This window comes from Drosophila elegans, unplaced genomic scaffold, assembly GCF_018152505.1.
Source record: "Drosophila elegans isolate 14027-0461.03 unplaced genomic scaffold, ASM1815250v1 contig_476, whole genome shotgun sequence".
In the NCBI taxonomy this organism is placed as follows: domain Eukaryota; kingdom Metazoa; phylum Arthropoda; class Insecta; order Diptera; family Drosophilidae; genus Drosophila; species Drosophila elegans.
The window spans coordinates 8093503-8111075 of record NW_024545863.1 but is presented as its reverse complement, the minus strand read 5'-3'; the positions used below and the strand labels follow the sequence as shown (position 1 = coordinate 8111075).

Genomic DNA, 17573 nt, shown 5'->3' with positions numbered 1-17573 from the left:
AAATGGACTCGTCTAGCTTGAGGTTGGGGTTCGGGGCGTTTTGTTTGCCCATCCGTGCGGTTCCCAGTGTATGTGGGTGTTTCGCTACACTCGTCACAAAAATTGAACACCTTTAAAATAGTGAACAAATAAATACATCGAGTATATATGATGTGTTTAAGATTTTAAAATTAATTCCTATTTAACTTTGCCTTTCTTTGTTTTTTTTTAAGAAACTCTAAAAAGATCTTCTAAATACACCTCTTCATTATTATTACTAATTTCTCATATGATATTATATAATAGACTCTGAAAGTTTTTTTACGTTCTTAATGCAAGTCTCTCATCAGTTTCAAAATGAGTTTATTTTGAGTTTAAACTTCAAAGGAAATTGTATATATATTTTATGAAAAGCACATTATGTTTACAATAGATAAAGAGCAATATATATTTATTCAGGTAAAACTAAAAGTTGGTCCGTAAGTTGTAGAATTTCGATCTGTTTTATAACTGAACTTCGAAAATACGTATTTCCCCGAAACAATTACTGAAAATGTAAACAGACAATTCCATTTAAAAAATTCTTCCTGAAGAGTGAAGAGGTCTGAAGCCAATTTTAATTTACAGCACATATTTTTTGAAACTCAGATAGACTACCATAATTTAAAATAATCAAGACTATTTAAGTTTTTTGATGACAATTTCTATTGAAAAATTAGCAATTATGTTTTTAAGAGTGTATTTTCTTTGCGAAAGTCTTTGCCAATTAGACAAGGAAAAAACTTTGGAACGCGACTGGCACGTGGAATTATGCCAGCAGTGTGGACTGAGATTCCTTTTGCTGGCGCTGCAAAAATTCAATGTCCACATGTCGATTAATCAAGGCGAAGACGGACCGCAGATGCAGACAATGCGCTCGAATGTGTTGCCAATAAACGCGATGGACAACCGTCAAAGATCCATCCATCTATTCCCTGAGCTCCCGCGACTCGACCACGCCTGGGGCAGCATATAAATAGTTTTCCTGCGGCTTCAAAGCTCCGCCATTTGTTTTGCCGCCTGACAGACAAGTCAAGTCAAGTTGCCCGGGACAGCCATTTGTATCCCGCTCCCTGGGCGGCTTTGCTTGTGTGGTTGTGGGCCACGAAAGGACGAAAAGGTCTTTCCCTACGTGCCTGGAATGTTGGGGACGGGGACGGAGAAGGAGACGGGGATCGAAAACAGTTTACAGAAATGATTACCACTGGGCGAATGCGTAATGGGCAATGGGGCGTATGTGCGATGCGAGAAGTTATACGAGTGCAGGCGCTCTGAAGTGTGAAAAGCATGGCCGAGAACTGAATTAAATGGCAGCAAACTTTTTTTACATAATATGTGGCGTACGCATTTACGAGGCAAACCATTTTGTGCGGTCATTAAATTAAAGCGATGGCTTCCAAATTATTGAATTGAATATATTAAAAACTTTGAGGAAATATGAAATTCAATAAAAGGATATTGGATTACGATTTTGACAGCTCCATTCCGTTTGGGTCAGTCAGAATGATTTATCGAGCCCAACGGGAGTACGCACCCTTCAACGTTTGGCAATGCCTTTCTTCACAAAGAAAGACTGCGCCAAATCATCAATATTAATTTAACCACCGAAGTACGCAACGGTGCCGGTAAACAGACAGATACCGAGACAAAAACCACATTAAATACACGATAAATCAAAGGTTTGTTATTAAAGCCGCCCCCCTGCAACGCAAGCCGAGCGGACGGGGGCGTGGCAGCTGGCCATCGAACCACAAGCACATTGAACAGCACTGTCTGCCCCCGATAATAACTCATCAACGTGCCGCAACGAAAAAAGAAATATTTGACACAGAGACAAACAAACAAAAAAACAAACAAACAAACAACAGACTAAAGACTAAGCCCGCGCTTGTTGGCTTTAACAAAAGTTGCAATATTTTTATTATTTTTATTGAGCGCCGCAAATTGGCCCATTGTTGTTGGGACAGCGTGGTCAGCTTTTATGGCCCTATCATAAAGGCATTTTGCTTTTGTTTTGTAGTTTTTGATTTGATTGCAATTTTTGTGAGCTTGCTGTTGCCCTCTTGGTTTTGCCTTCTTTATTTCTATAGGCCCGACGCGTTTATTGGATTTCACGCCATGGCTAATGACCAAAACATTTACGAGCACACTTGGCGCCTTTGGGGGCCCAGCTAACCAGAATCGGAAAAAAACTCTTAGCACGCCTGGAGACTGACTTTGCCCGGTTGGCTGGCTCCGGTTTTCTGGCTGTACCCAGGGTTTTATACTCGAATTTAAAGGCGAAAGTGAGCCACGCTCCGAAGGAGTCAAAGACAATTTTAGAGTAGTCTACATAGCAATTTCCAGCTTTTGATTTCTTTAAGCCAAGACTTTTAATGCCCTTGCACTCAGTATAAATTTCGGAATAACAACACTTTGAGAGTGAGATAGCTGGAAGAGTTCTGCCATTATTTTACTTTTTTTGGACCAAATTTAAACAAAAAACAATAAAAATCTATTTTCCTGTGAAATAAATAACGTGATTAAGTTGAAAACAATTTCTGAAATTTGATAAGCATTAAATTTTATTTCAATACTTATTTTAGCGCTAGTCACGTTATTAAAGAGTTGATAGCACAAATCTTGAAGAATTTTTCAGCTAGACCTTGACTTTAAGAACCCGCCATAGTCGATTCTGGGCAATCTAACTGCCTCGAAGTGCTAAGCTTGGGATCCCGATTGAAAGCCTTCAAATATGCCATAAATACTGCAGGCCAACATAAAGCGACTTATCGCCTGCTTTCTGCCGCCAGTTGGTCTGACAACAATTTGTTCCAGTTTATTCGCTTGATCCCTTATCAGCCAGAAAATCCCGTCTTCTGCGTGCAATTTACGCATAGACCATTGACGCCAAGGGGCCACAAATGGGGCTATTCCGTGAGAGGGGAGGGGTGGGTGAGTTTTCATAAATTGAGTTGGAAACAGACAGAAGGGTGGGAAAATCTGTACCCCAAGCTTGGAGGGAGTCTTCTATCACACTTTGGGGCTGAACTACTTGTTCCAGCTTCGCCCTGTCATGTCGTGTAATTGGTGTTAACAGCAAGGACTTCGAGTACAGCTGCCACAATCTCAGCGCTGCACCAGAACGAGAACCATAGTAATTTGTGTGAACCGCCGAAGTCTGTGACAGCCAGCGGGAACAGCAAACATAAATCCAAGAAATGCCTTGGCGCAGTCCTTGATAATTGAATGTATTGTCCTCGGAAAGGGCTGTGTATCCGAGCTATTCATAGAGCAGAAGACGCCCATTTGCATACATGTCTGCCGCGACACGAGACAGACATTCGGGGAGACCAGACCGTTTTATCTGTTTGCTCTATTCATGGGGACTCACCATTTATGAGCACTGCAGAATATTGTTGAACCTCTTCGTCCCTCATGGACTTCAAGGAACTGATGACGCAAGTGCCCAGCCAGCCTCTGTTTTGTCTTGAATTTCGTCATCCATCCAGCAACCTGTTGATATTCGAGCTACAACACCGATGAGTCATCAAAAAACATGGCGGGGCAGCCATACAATCGAGCTCTTTGTTGTGTAAGGCATCTACTACGCACCAGAAGTCGACCTTTTTGCGTTGACAAAACTGTGCATTGGCACAGAAAAGCATAAATTGAAGCAATTTATCATTTTAATTTGCAGAAGCCCTTAAAACATAAGACCCCACTTACGTTGAATCATTGTTCAGGTAAATACACACAAAAACCAATTATTTCAAAGCCAATACTTGTATATGACACTTGATTTTCCTTCGAGGCAATAAACCCACAGCGTTGAGTAAAGCCTATAAGTGACATATAAGAAGGGAGCACGCGCTCGCAGCTCAAGATCCACTTTCGGTTCCGGGTTATTTATGGCCTTATTTGCCCAGCTCGTTCACACAAAATGGCTCAATTTCGTTCCGGCTTTATGCCAGGTCTGTTTTTCGGTTGCCTGGCCCAGCAGCCTTAGCAGCTGAAGGAGCCTAAACACCAATCATCGAAACCACAAGCAAGCCAATTTGCATGCAGCACACTAAGCCCCAGAACACGTATACGCATGGGTGGTCGGGTGTGCTTACACCTGGAGCAGGACAAGCACACCTGGGAAATGGCTTGGCTTTTCTATGTTGGCTGTTGACTTTTCACTTCACACCGCCGGGTGAGCATATTGTTAAAAGGCAGCCCCTGACAAACAAATCATCTTTTATTGTAACGCATTAATCTTATCCGAGCTTCGGCGACTGTTGTATTGGTCTCGAAAGTGCAAAGTTCCCGCTGTTTGGGCCCCAGCTCAAACAAACAATAAAGCCCCTCCAGACGGAGCATAATTTTTCAAGTTTCCACCATAGCCGTGCATAATGCTGTTGTTTTACCTTATGTTTTCCTTTTTTTTGCGGGCTTTTAATTTTTGGGAAGCCTACCTTTCTGTGCTCGACCATAAATAAGACCGGGTGGTGGGGGGTGGTCTCTAATTGCGTGATAAGTTTACCAATTCACTGTTGCGCCTGGATGGCCTTGGTGGCCTGCCTAGCTCGTCCAGGCAGACATTTTGTGGTGATTTGCGTCATTGGCTCGAGCCCCGTGGGCGCCTGGAAATTGCTGATTTTTTCAATCACTATATCGAACCATGCTTTTATGTAACTTAGTGCTGCGGTTTTGTCCTTTTTCTTTTCATTTTTTAAGGGGAGGAAAATACCAATTCACCCCTGTCCGGAAACATGTTCTTCTTTTGTAAAATTATTTTAATTTAATGTTGATTGAGTCGTAAAAATATTGTTATTAAAAAGAATATTCCATAAATGCAATTCATTTATTTATAACCTTGTTACCAAATGGAACCATTTTTAATTTGTATTTTTTTTATAACTGTTATTACAATTTAGAAATTACAAATATATCAAATGCGCTCAATATAACTTTGATAAACTGCGCATAATTGCCCCCTTTTGTCGGGCAGCCAATTGATTTATGGCCAAAACTTATTAGCAATCGTTAGACGTGATTACCGAATAGATTTTTTGTATGCTTGGCAGCAACTTCATTTACGACCACAATAGCGACCCACTTCAATTCATTGTTCCTTCTCATTGCGGCGCAAAAACTGAAGCATACTTGCAGGCTTGTCATGCTTCCGCCGACGAAACACAAAAAGTCGCAACTGCCAGCTTTGAGATTGCCGCATTTTTTGTGCCATTGCTCTAGCAACAACGCTGGCCAGAAGAACCTTGCCTAGCTGCACATCGGTGAGGTGGGGGTGGTGGTGGTGCTGGGATCAGAACCATGGGTGGTGGCACGCTACTCTGTGTAATTTTCGGTTGGGCAAAAACTGGCGAAAGCGATACAGCCACGTAAAGCGACATGCAACTGTTTAATGGCATCGGCAGCCAGCTGCTGGTAGATACACTGGCAAAAATATAGCTACCAAAAGAAAGAATTAATAATTACAGCCTTTTAAAAAGGAATGCATTTTTAAGTGTATAACATTTTCTACAGACAACTGATTTTAAAATTGGTGTATTTTAAAAGTGTTGTGGACTAGTCCTCTAAAAATCTGCGTTTAAGACTTGGTTTGATATATATCATAAATTTTTTGATATTTTGATGATGTAAAAAATTTACTTGACTGAAAAGTGACCAAACACCTGTAGATTTAAGTCCATTACTTTTCCTACAGACATCTGACATCAAAGTGGTATATTTTAAAAGTCTTGTGGACTAGTCTTCTAAAAATCTGCGTTTAAATCTTGGTTTGTAATTTATGCTCGATGTTTTGATGATTTGTTTCAATTTTCAAAAATTTACTTGACTGAAAAGTGACCTGTAGACTTAAATCCACAGATCAGATATTTTAAAAATCTTGTGGACTTAGTCTCTATTCTCGAAAATTGGCATACTTTACTAGTTAATATTCACGAGCTGTCGTAAAATCTCGGTCCACTTAAGTCTCAACTAAAAAAAGCATAAAAAAACTTTAATATATTTAGTAACAATTTCTTAAGAGAGTTGCCTAAAGAAATAAAATTGTTTTAATGAATAGATAAAGAACTTGAAAATTAATGACACTTTTGAATGCAATATGTATGCAAATTTAGAATAAGAAATTCCGAATAAGGAAACCATTTTATTTTCGACATTTTCCCCCGTGTATCAGCTTAACCGAGCGACAGGGCCTCTGTTTATCTTGCTGCTGCTGTCAGTGGCAAAAACTCTTCCCGCTCAATTGCGGGTTGACATTTAGGAAAGCCCGGGAGATTGTTGCTCAGGCATTTCGCATTCAAAAACCACTCGAGTGGCCACGGGTGGGCGGGACAGAAAGTGATTGGGCGTGGGAAGAATATATCCAGCACACGCCCACCCAGACGATTGACCGACTTTTGAAAAGGCTCTGCTTGATCTGCGTTGAAAAATGAAATTGAAAACGAAATTACCTCCTTCCACTCATAATATAGGTGAGATATATGGCCACAACTTTGGGTACTACAATTTAAGCCACAAGCAATTCGAATAGCTAAATGTGTTTCCAGGAAGTCCGCCCTAAATTCGAGTATTTAAGAATTTCGTATTTAATTTTATTGAATGAAAGTTAAAACCATTTTGAATGAATGAACGAAAATAAATCGATGTGAGGTCATGTGGACCTAAGTTCAATGCAATTTTCGAGCCAGTGCCAAGGGAATGATAGATGGCGAACTGAAAGGAATAAATAAATGGGCATGCCCAAAAGTGTTTTCATTGAAACTTTTTTTAGTATATGTGGCACACAATCTGCCACGCTACACAGCTAGCTTTCAATAAAGTACATGGAATTAAAGTTGTGCGTGAAATAAATGAATTTTATGAAAAGCCATTCAGCACGGCACCACGGTTTAAATACCCACCAGAGAATACTGCATAAAAACATGGAATCTGAGCACAGGTGGGCGAAGTCCATCTGCTTTCGACATTTTGGCAGGGGCCTCGTCCCTTGTTCCCAAAAGCGATTTATGGGAAGTCATAAATCTGCGCATCGCAAGCAATGTGGCAAACAGTGGACTGGGCAGAACAATCGGAAACTGCCTTCTTTGTTTTTTCATAGTCAGTAAACTACCGAGAAAAGTCCACCAAATGAGTTGATTTCCTGTGTCCCATTAAAGCAACAGTTAATTGACATTAATTTAAAACATTTGTCAATTTTAAATATACATGTTTGATGATTTCCCTGAACAATTTATAAAGCAAGTACTAAAGGTAAAACATATTGTTTTGATTAGAACTCAAAGAAACACAGAATTATGTAAAGATCTTAAGCCAACTTAAAAGGTGTGTAAAGTCAAGTATTGTGTAAGTAGCTTAGGATTGACCTTTGCTTTCGGTTCAACTTTACACAAAGTGCTCGAGGTCACCTAGCTAATTGGATGAGCAAAACTTTGTATTCTTTTTCCTTCTTATTTTGCTGTTTATTTCGCCTGTTATAAGTTGTCCTGAATAAATACAACTGACCGAAGGCACAATTTAATTTTGGTGCATTTAAGACAAACCCATTTAGTGGGAAATTTTCCAGTCTTATGGAGTTGGGCCGATTCAATGATCTAATCTGCGAAACAAAATTACCACTTTGTGAAATCCAGTGCCAGTCAGCGATTAGTTCAAGCGACTTCTGACGTATCATAATTGAATCGAGCCAAATAAGTTATTGAATTGAGTCGAACGTCTGCTTCCGTCAACAAATTATCAGCAACAATAACTAAACAACTTATCAAGTGACACAAATCCGAAACGAAAAAGGGAATATCGAAATCGAAAGCAAAGCAAAAAAAAATAAATGCCAGGCGGAAATCGAGTGAGCGGTCTTTTAGGGGCTGAGTTGGAGCAGCCGAAAAATGTCCTGGCTCAAGGATATGCCCGCAATGGTTTCTGTGTTTTTTGTTTCGCCATAAAAGCAAATTGTTTGCCATTTTTGTGGATTGGCTGCTTGAACGCAAACTCAAAGTTGAAATTCCTGGCGTTATTTTTCGTTTCGTTTGGCTTTTTGTTTTGTGAGGGTATTCGGTGGCAATCGTCGGAGAGGAAATGGGTTATTGAACTGCAAAATGGCCGGGCAGGTGGCAGTGGCAGAGGCAGGTGGCAGGTGGCACTTGGCTGACAGCCGGGCAACCGCACGAGGGTCCTGCGAATGGCAGGACCCGTTGGCTTGTTCGTTAAACGCGTCATTGCCGGACTTTTGCCCCAAGGGAGGGCAGCTCCTGTGACTGTCTGTGGGTTGAAAAAATTGTTTTCGGCTTGTGTGCGTGCTGGGTATTATGCTATATAAAGTTTTTTTTTGTGAGGGGACCAAAACACTTGCCCGGCGGGCCTGTCCGTTGATTGTACTTCAGGCGGCCATAACAATTAGGGGTAAATTAATGGAATTAACGCTTTGCGAAAATTGTCACCACTCGGTGTGGTTTGGGGCCACAACGGCAACGACAACAACAGAGCCTCAATTAAATGCGTGTCCTTGTAGTCGGCTAAAAGGAAGCCAATAGCATACACAAGGAGTTGGCTGATTGAAAAGAATTTGAGCCTCACACACATCTTCCTATGCATTAATGATGCTGTGGGGAATTTAATAGGTGCTTACTTTAAAGTAATTCGTTTCTGTTGTAACTGTTATTTCAGCGATTTTGAACTTTTTCTAGTTATCGTAAAATGTTAACTAACAACTTGTCAAACTTTTGCACTTAACAAGGCAAGCAGACAGCCTTAAGCCCAGATAACAATGTTCGATACATTCCTCGACCAGCCAACTGGGAAACTTTTGGCCCGTTAGAGTGTGTAAACAGTTCGCTGAGTTTGCAGCCCACTAAGCTTTTCTGCACCTCTTCGATTCCCATTTTGTTCGCAAACTGTGATTGCTGGCCATGTCTCTCCGTAGCCGTTGCCCTAATCTCAGAAACACTCAACCCTACGTTTTTATTTTCCCTCCATTTGTCCATCCGCTTTATAGTTTTGCAAGCTGACTTATTTGTTTTTGCTGTTGACTGTTTTTGCTGCCGTCAGTGGCTGATGCAAAATCGAAGTGTCGGGGGGGCAGAGAAAACTTGGCAACCTCAAAGAAAAAACAATATTTATATAATGCCCACTTGCTGTTAAGCTTTAAATTTTATTGATAAGCCTGACTCTCTAACAAAAATTTGTTTATTTTGGTTTTAAATATTAAAATATTTAATTAAATATAAATTGATAAATATTTTAAATATTATATATGTAGGTATAAATGAGCATAAGTCTGATTTATGATAGATTTGTGTTTCAAAATACTCGTATTTACTACTTTGATTTTTTATGTGGTTGACTTTTACGAACAATTTTAAATAAACAAGTAAACAGAAAAAAACGGCAAATATTAGTGGTAAATAAACTCGTATCATTTCACTATCGAATAATGTTAAATTAATATTTAAAAAGGGCAGTTTCTGCATTCCCTCTTTAAAAAAACATATCAAATCGTTATGCCAAGTATCAACATATGTAATATTTTCAAAATGAGAATCATTTCTTATAAATTTTGTTTATGTATAAAAAACCATAAAAGTAGCAGAATACATTTTTTATATAATAACAAATGGTTAAGGGAACTATGAATTTAATGCAGAAGTGTTTACCTAAGAATTGGGTTGAGATACTCATATTTAAAATCTCGAAAAGGTGAAGGCGCTGGTCATTCCCTTGCAGGGCCCCTCTTTTCCCCGCGGCTGTTTATCTAGGTTGGCGTTGGAATGTTTGCTCTATCGATTGCTGTAGAGCGTTAGGTATTTGTCTGCATTCAGCACCGTTAGCTTCTGTATCTGTATCTGAATCTGTATTTGTATCTGAATCTGCTGGGCGGCGTGTCCATCTATCTGCACCTTGGAGTGCAAACAAAGATCCAAAGTCAAAAGCACTCAGACAGCTGGTCAGACGGTCAGTCGACCATTCGGAACACGGTTCACTGCCGTTTGGTTATATCTGAGCACCTGGGCACTCAATGCCTTTAAAGTGAGAGCAGAACAGAAGAGTTTACAGGCAGTCGATGAGGAGCATTTAAAGTACACCAAACTGGTTGTTTGTCTTCTGTTTGTGTGTGGTCTACGTAATAAAATCGTAAAAAAATAACTTTCGTAATTTATGCCGTTTACCCAGTTCGTTCCACCATTTGCTAGCCCAATTATCAACTACCTTGCTCCGGGCTCCTTAACTTTTTTCCATATTTATGCAAATTAGCCATGTATACATGTATTTTTAATGGCGAACTTTGGCCAATTGGCCGAAATCCAGGGTGCAGGTTCAAATTGTTTTACCTTGCCCTCTCTTCAAAAGTTAAACTCAATTTGATTAATTAAGCCTGCAAATGGAATCTCTACAAGGGCGCAACTGTTAAGGATCTTTGTATATTTAGTTAAGGTTAATAGCCAAACTTTGGGTGTTGTTCGGTTTGTTCGGTAACAGTCGACTTTATCTGCCCGCGATGGCTTCTCTGCTCCGCCAGTTTTATGGTGGCCAACCAGGAACGGGGACTCTGAAACCTTAGCTCCAAGTTAATGCCTTTTATCAATTGATTTCCATCAAATAAAACACTTTTCTGTAGCGGAAAGTGAAGCAAATAAATTGGATATTCCGGGGAGAGGGCGCAAAGTTGCTAAGTTAGTGAGATTCTCCACTCTGGGCATAAATTAGAGGGCCGACTCATTTTTGGTTGTCTATTTTATGTGGCCGCGTGGGGGAGCAATCAAAGGGAATGTGTATTCAGCCAAAGTGTTTGGTATACACACTTCAATTTGACTATTCAGCTATGTTCTGTGCCTCACCCACTTCAGCCTTTAATTCAGTTAGCGGAAGTGCCTGGGGCATTCCAGATTTTAATTTGGCCTTTGTAGCTGGCAGCTCGGCAACTTCTTTATGCTGCAACTCTTGTATCGCACTCACCTTCTGCCGCTTCCTTTGGGGCGACTTTGTAGTGCCCCGCTCCGAGTGCTTCCGCTTAATTAAAACCGTGGCTGTCCGCTTAGCCCGGCAAGCCCTTTTGCCTTGAGTGAAATTCAAAAGAGCCAAAGGAGAACCGAAAAGACACTCGCTCTTTAAGTTGCCGAACAAATGAAACTTCCTTTATTTGTAGCACACAAAACGTTTAACTGGAGGATCGTATATTGGTATAGTATATGCATATGCCCCTATGCGTACATCGGGCTGGTAGGCAAGGGTTCGTTTATTGCATTTAACATGTATTCATGACACAGATATATCTCAGAATAGTCTCTTCGAGCCGAGAGTACAACATTAACACTTTACTATGTAGTTACGAATTTGTTTAGCACTGGGTAATGTTTTATTTGCGTTGCGCAATAATATGGTTTCTGCTGGTAATTGATAACAACCAGATATATCAATATTCATGCGGTAGTTAAAAGGTACAACTCTCAAGTGCCAGTGGTATCCTAGCTAGACTATATATACACAATTCGTCGCCATTTGGCCATCTAATCCTAGCGTATAAATCGATGCAGGCTGCAGCCAAATGTCTATGATACACCGTACAATGGTTGGCCTACAAAGGGTGTTGCTCAATTCAAAGAGTGGCCTCAGTGGCCGACTGTTTTGCTTTCATTGGGCGGTGTATTACACTAAGGAAAAAATCGCTTCAGAAATTGTGAAAAAAGCAAGGCCATTTTTTTTTTTGTTCTGGTGTAAGCAGTCTTAAATTTAAGTTAACTTGCTTTGGAAATTCAGAAAAGTAATTAAATCATTTGATCTCTGTTTACATTTATGTGTAAGTTTTGCTTGCAAATAAGATAATTTCTTTGGATATTGAGAATCTTTCTGGATTAGGCAGTCTTTACAGTGCCGTCCACCTTGAACCCTTAAATATATTCTTCCTCAGTGTAGCTGTCTCAGCCAGTGAATCCTAGACCCTGGCATCGCTGTACTCGATGCGAACCACTCGTCTCGGCCGCTGACCCGGCAAGGGAATCGCCCCCGATCCCGTTCCGCGCAGCGCCATCAGCTCCCGCGGCTACAACTGCGTACGCTTGGCCCCGCTCCCGCCTCCGCTCCCGCTTCCGCCCCCGCTTCCTGGCACACCCTCGTGGGGGGCCTCCACGTAGGAGTAGCAGGCCGTCTCCATGACCAGCGGATGGCAAATTTCGTAGACGGGCACCTTGAGGCTCGTCTTGCGCAACCCGCCCAAGCTGCTCTGCGAGCTCGAGCTGGGCCCAAACGATCGTCACCTGGGGTCGTTGTCCATCTCGGAGTGGTGCAGCTCGCTCTCGTCCCCGAAGCTGTGGGCCGCCGCACTCGGTGTGATGCTGGGCGTGCGAGCGCGGATGCGAATGGCCGACATGTCGGACCCGCGGCGGGAGCTCTTCAGCGAGACGGACTGACGGGCGCAGAAGCAGCGACAGATGATGCGCTTGAAGGCGAAGCGGAAGTCCTTGGAGAACAGGGCGTAGATCATGGGGTTGACGGCCGAGTTGCAGTAGCCCAGCCAGAAGAGGATCGAGAAGAGCAGCGGGTCGACGCAGTCCTGGCAGAACGGCCGGATGATGTACATGGTGAAGAAGGGGCACCAGCAGAAGATGAACATGCCCACGATGATGGCCAGCGTCTTGGCCGCCTTCGTCTCCATGCGGAATCGCTTGACCTGCGCCTTGATGTTCCGCCTGCCCATCTTCTTGTTGGCCGGACGCGAGTGTCCCGCCTCGCTGGTGTTGCTCTGCCGCCTGGCCAGCTCCGGCAGACCCTTGCCAACCTGCAGGTAGCAGGAGCTGGAGCCGCCGTGTTGCTGCTGCTGCCTGTATAGATGCGATTCGGTGGACTCGCGGCCATTCGAGCCGTTGTAGTGCACGGCAAACAGGGCGTTGCCCGAGGGCCTGCGCTCGTGACCCCCGTCTCCGTGCCCGTGCCCGGCCAGCTCGCTGATGTTCTCACTGGAGGGATAGGACACCGAGATCTTGATCTTGTCGTGGTGGTGGTGCATTCGCCGCGTGGCGTACTTCGACAGCCGCTCCGGCGAGGGGGTGCCAAGGGTGGTGGTGGTGCTCTGGGTGCTGCCGTTGCTGTGCATCGAGTCCTGCTGGTTGGACCCCCGGCCGCGGTGGATCCTCAGTGTCAGACGCTGCTCCTCGAAGCGCGAGCCGATGCCCTTGGAACCTGGTCAAAGCGGTGGAAGGGAGGAAAGTGAGAACATCAGTACACGGAGTATATCTTAATGGCGGCGGTGTTGCTGTATACGTAGATTGCTTGTTTGGCTCGCTCTCTCCCTACTATCGAATATCGCTCATACGCCCAGCTGCACGCACTCGGAATCCGTTGCCTACTTCACGGCTTTTGGCCCATCGCCAGCTTGCCAGCCAGCCTGCACTTTAGCAAATTAAACGCGTAATTATGCAAATGTTGCGCCATAAACGCGACAAGCACTCGACGTTGTCGTAGTCCTCGTTTCGGTGTTTTACCCCTCTATACCCTCTTTCCCCTCCCCACGATCTCTTGCGAGGAGTGAAGTCGCCTTTAAGCCGCCTTCAAAGCGAACTTTATTTCATTAACACACACATTTGCATAATCCTCGCCCTCTCCTCGCTCATCCTGTGCATATGCCGGCTGCCTGTGCTCTGCATTTATTACTCATACGCACGTTTAACTGCTGAATACATTTTCATTACTCGACCCGCGAAGGGTAATGAATAAGCGGCGCAATAATGCAATATTTTACTCAAGCCATTACTGGTACTTTTGCTGCTCAGCCCGCCACATTGAAAGCTGGCTTAATGTCAAAGGAGGACTCGGCTTTAGGTCTGCGTCAGGTTTATGGACACTCGAATGGGCAGCCAACTAACGTGGGAGCGACGAAGAAAGTCGCAGTCAATTGGATTGATATTAAAGGGCCATAGCAGTGTAACAACAAGGTATCCAGCTGTAAGAAACCTATTCGAGCCTATCTGGTCGGAGTTTTATGATACTCTTCGATATTAATCAATTTTGTCAACCAATAGAGGTTAGATTATTATATTTTGTTTGAAATTTAAGCTTTCAAAAATCATTAGGTACAAAAATTCCAAGTTAAATCGCATAGTGTGCAAAGTGACGGAAGTTTCCTTTCTATAATTATTTCGATAAAAGTACACAGCCCCTTCTCATCAAAATACTTATTAACTATTCCTCCCTAAAATATAGAAAAAAAGTGCACAAACTAGTCTTGTAATATTTCAAGACTCTATATAAAGGGGGCAATTTAAAATATATCACCCAAAAGAATACATTTCGTAAAGGAAAGGGTATTAAATCATCGATTTAGTTGTCCACGCTTGTACAACTTGTTTGATGTGACGGAATGTTGACCTCCTGTCAATCCCTCTGAGTATCACGGTTTGTGCCAATTTCTATCTTCGCAGTCGGCTCATGTTTTTGGCTTTTGTGCTCCATTTGATTGGGTTTTTTTGTTTTTTCGTTTTTACGTTTTGTTCGTTTATACTTTTATTGAAAATGTAGCTGACTTACACAGCTGCTATGCACACATACATATACATTCAATATATAACATATCTGGATTAGCTAATGCGAATGAGTTTTCCTCGGCGCCTAACACATGTACACAACGGAACTGAAAACAATGGGCTGCTTACGTCTAACAGGTGTATCTTATAGTGATGACTGTATCTGGTATATGTATCTGGTATCTGTATCTGTATCTGTATCTCATGTGGTAAGTATAGGTTGTTTAACATAGACTTAGATCTAGGTAAATACATGAAAATTATTGCCATACAGTTACAACGTCGTTCAATGCGAATACTGACAGTTTTCAGAAGTGGGATGCGTTTTCGTCAGCGTCTGGCGGTGCTTACAAAAGTATCAAAAAAAGCGAAATGCAATCTCGTCCCACCTTCGTTCTCCTTTCTCCATTCTCTATTCTCCCTACTCCTCTTCCCCTAAGGGACGCGTCCCTTGCAGAAGCCGCCACGCCGAATCCTTCGTCCCGATCCGGATACGGATACGTTTGTGGAACTCTCCGCCTCCTGGGGCAGCGATGCACTGCGCTGCAGCGGACTCTGCTCGTAGCTTCCGATTAGTCAGCTGAAGTCCACGCCGTCGCCGTCGTCCGAGCATCCGGAAATCGTCTTGTGAAAGGTGGCCGGCGCCATCAGCGCCCGCGCCGCTAACATCTGGAAGTTTTCCGAGGCGCGGAAGCCGCTGCGCGTGCACACGCACCGGCACACGATGCGCTTGAAGGCGATCCGGAACTCGTGCGAGAAAAGCGCGTAGATCATCGGGTTGATGGCCGAGTTGCAGTAGCCCAGCCAGAAGAGCACCGAGAAGACCGTCGGCTGGATGCAGTGGTCGCAGAAGGCCCGTATCAGATACATGGTGAAGAAGGGCAGCCAGCACACAATGAAGCCGCCCACGATGATGGCCAGCGTCTTGGCCGCCTTTGTCTCCATGCGGAAGCGCTTCACCTGGAACTTGGCGCTCCGCTTGCCGGCCCGCTTCTTGGCCGACAGCGAGTGGGTCGAGAGTCCGGTCTCCAGGTCGCCGGCGGCGGGTGCGCCCGCGTCCAGATTAAAGGTGGTCTCGCCAATGTCGAAGAGACTCGTCTTGAAGGAGGCCGAGGCCCGACGTCCGTTGGCGCTGCTGATCACCGCGTAGTGGGGCGATGGTGGGGGCTGCTGGTGCTGGTGCTGCTGCTGCTGCTGCTGTTGGGCGGCAACATCAAGTACATTCTCGGAGGAGGGGAAGGACACCTTGATGGCCACCTTCTCGTGCCGCTGTCGGCAAACGCGCATCGAGGTGGCTCGCTTGGGGGTGCCTCCCGGCAGATGATCCTCCGCTGCAGCTCCCAGTCCTCCCCCATTGCTGTTGACGCTGAGGGTCGAGGACATGGAGTGCACCGAGAGGGGGGTGCGCTGGGGCGTGGAGCAAGGTCGTCCGCGGTGGATACGCAGTATCAGCTGGGACTCGTCCACCCGATTGTTGCCCGACTCGCGGGGACTGCCTGCAATTAGTGAGTGGAGCAATTGGGCGGGGTATTCTTCGCGTCGACCTCTCATGGATTAACTTCGGTGGGTTGTGCGGTGTAGTGTGTGGAACGTGTGTGTGGGACATTCATTCTGCTTGTGTTGAACATGGACATGTGGTTAAATGGACGATCGGTGGCTGCTGTTAGCTGTTTGAGGTGATTGAGTTAGATACATTCGCATAAGTTGATGCAAAAACACCTTTCTCCTTGAGTAAGGTTTCGACTTTGTGGACTGACACTTCACAGAGAGCGGTTAACTAACTACAAACTGTTACATTGAGATAGGTTTAATGGTGGAATAAACTTACGAGTAATTGAGTATAATAAAAGTCTGGTCTACTTTTGTAAATACAAATATTATATATTATTTATAGAGAGAAAAGGGGTTCATTCCATTACAAAAATCTAGAACAAGAAAAAACGTACAAATATCGGTTTTATGTTTATCAAACGTTCTTTGTTTTTCTTTGTGGCAATATTATTTTGGTTGACTAGAACTAGGACCAGGCATTTCTTGAACTTGGGACTTGGATATTAATCACATAATTTATAAATGCAAATTGTGTTCAGTAATTAATTGTTATAAACAAGTTTGTTAATTTATTTGGGTTTATGTGTAATGTCTGTGTTTGCATCATCGTTCGAGTTTGGCTCACCCGCCGGGCATGGTTTTATTGGTCTAATTTTATTTATTTTTCTATAAGGGATGGATGGCAAGGGTTAGGGTTTGAGAAATGGAATTGAAATGCTAAATGTACATCATGGAAATATTAAGAACAATGACGACCCGATGGGAATTAGAGGACGTCAGCCAGGAATGCCTTAATGAATTGCCCCAATCGATTTCAGCCACCTTTTCTAGAATTGGCTTGAGTAATTAACCGAAATAGACCAGACCAATATTTATTGGATACTGGTTATTGAAGCCTAACAAATAGCTTTCATTTCAGAGTTGTGAGCTGAATAAATATTGGCGACGACACATATATGTATCTTATTTGGACTCAACAGAGTGTCGCTCTGTGTTATCTTTATTTTGGGCGAAGCATGCCGCTTTTTCATTTGCATAAACCATACTAAAACCCATTGAAAACAAATATGGTTCGCTCCAAGAATAAACGAAAGTGGGCGAAATGGCGATGTGTACAAACAAGAAACCCAACATATGCAGGGTACAGTAAATAAAAAAGGATACTCTATTGATTTTTCCCCTTCTGCCCCAAAAAAAACAAAAAAACAAAAATGAAAGTTAAACAAAGAATTTGTATACAAAAACATAACGAAAATGTCCTAATGAATGTAAATATGCCAAGATACGAATGCGCAATCCCGGCGAAAGGCTTATTTTTTCCCTGTGTCCAGGACCCCGGGCTGTTTCGCATCCTGCAGCGTTGTGGATTTAAATAAATGTATAACTTTTGTTTTCCACTTAGGATAATCCCTGCACATTAATGCACATTGAAACGAGAGAGAGCATATATTGATTGCCATTCCGTTGAAAACATTTCGACGTTGCTTGCGTCCATTAATTTGG

General features: G+C 43.2%; 1 protein-coding gene across 6 annotated transcripts in view; it reads right to left on the bottom strand.

Moving 5' to 3' along the window:
• The window catches only part of LOC108140482 (octopamine receptor Oamb), a 65456-nt gene that overhangs the window by 28203 nt on the left and 19680 nt on the right, over positions 1-17573 (bottom strand). The window contains exon 7 of one of the 6 annotated variants that reach the window (XM_041709140.1): positions 9561-13179. The exons of 4 other annotated variants lie outside the window; for them this stretch is intronic. In XM_041709140.1, coding sequence (XP_041565074.1) covers positions 12254-13179 — 926 coding nt within the window. In that variant the 3' untranslated portion in view covers positions 9561-12253. Of the gene's footprint in view, positions 1-9560; positions 13180-14473; positions 16016-17573 lie in introns of those variants that run through there. One more of the 6 variants, XM_041709141.1, reaches the window with a different exon arrangement.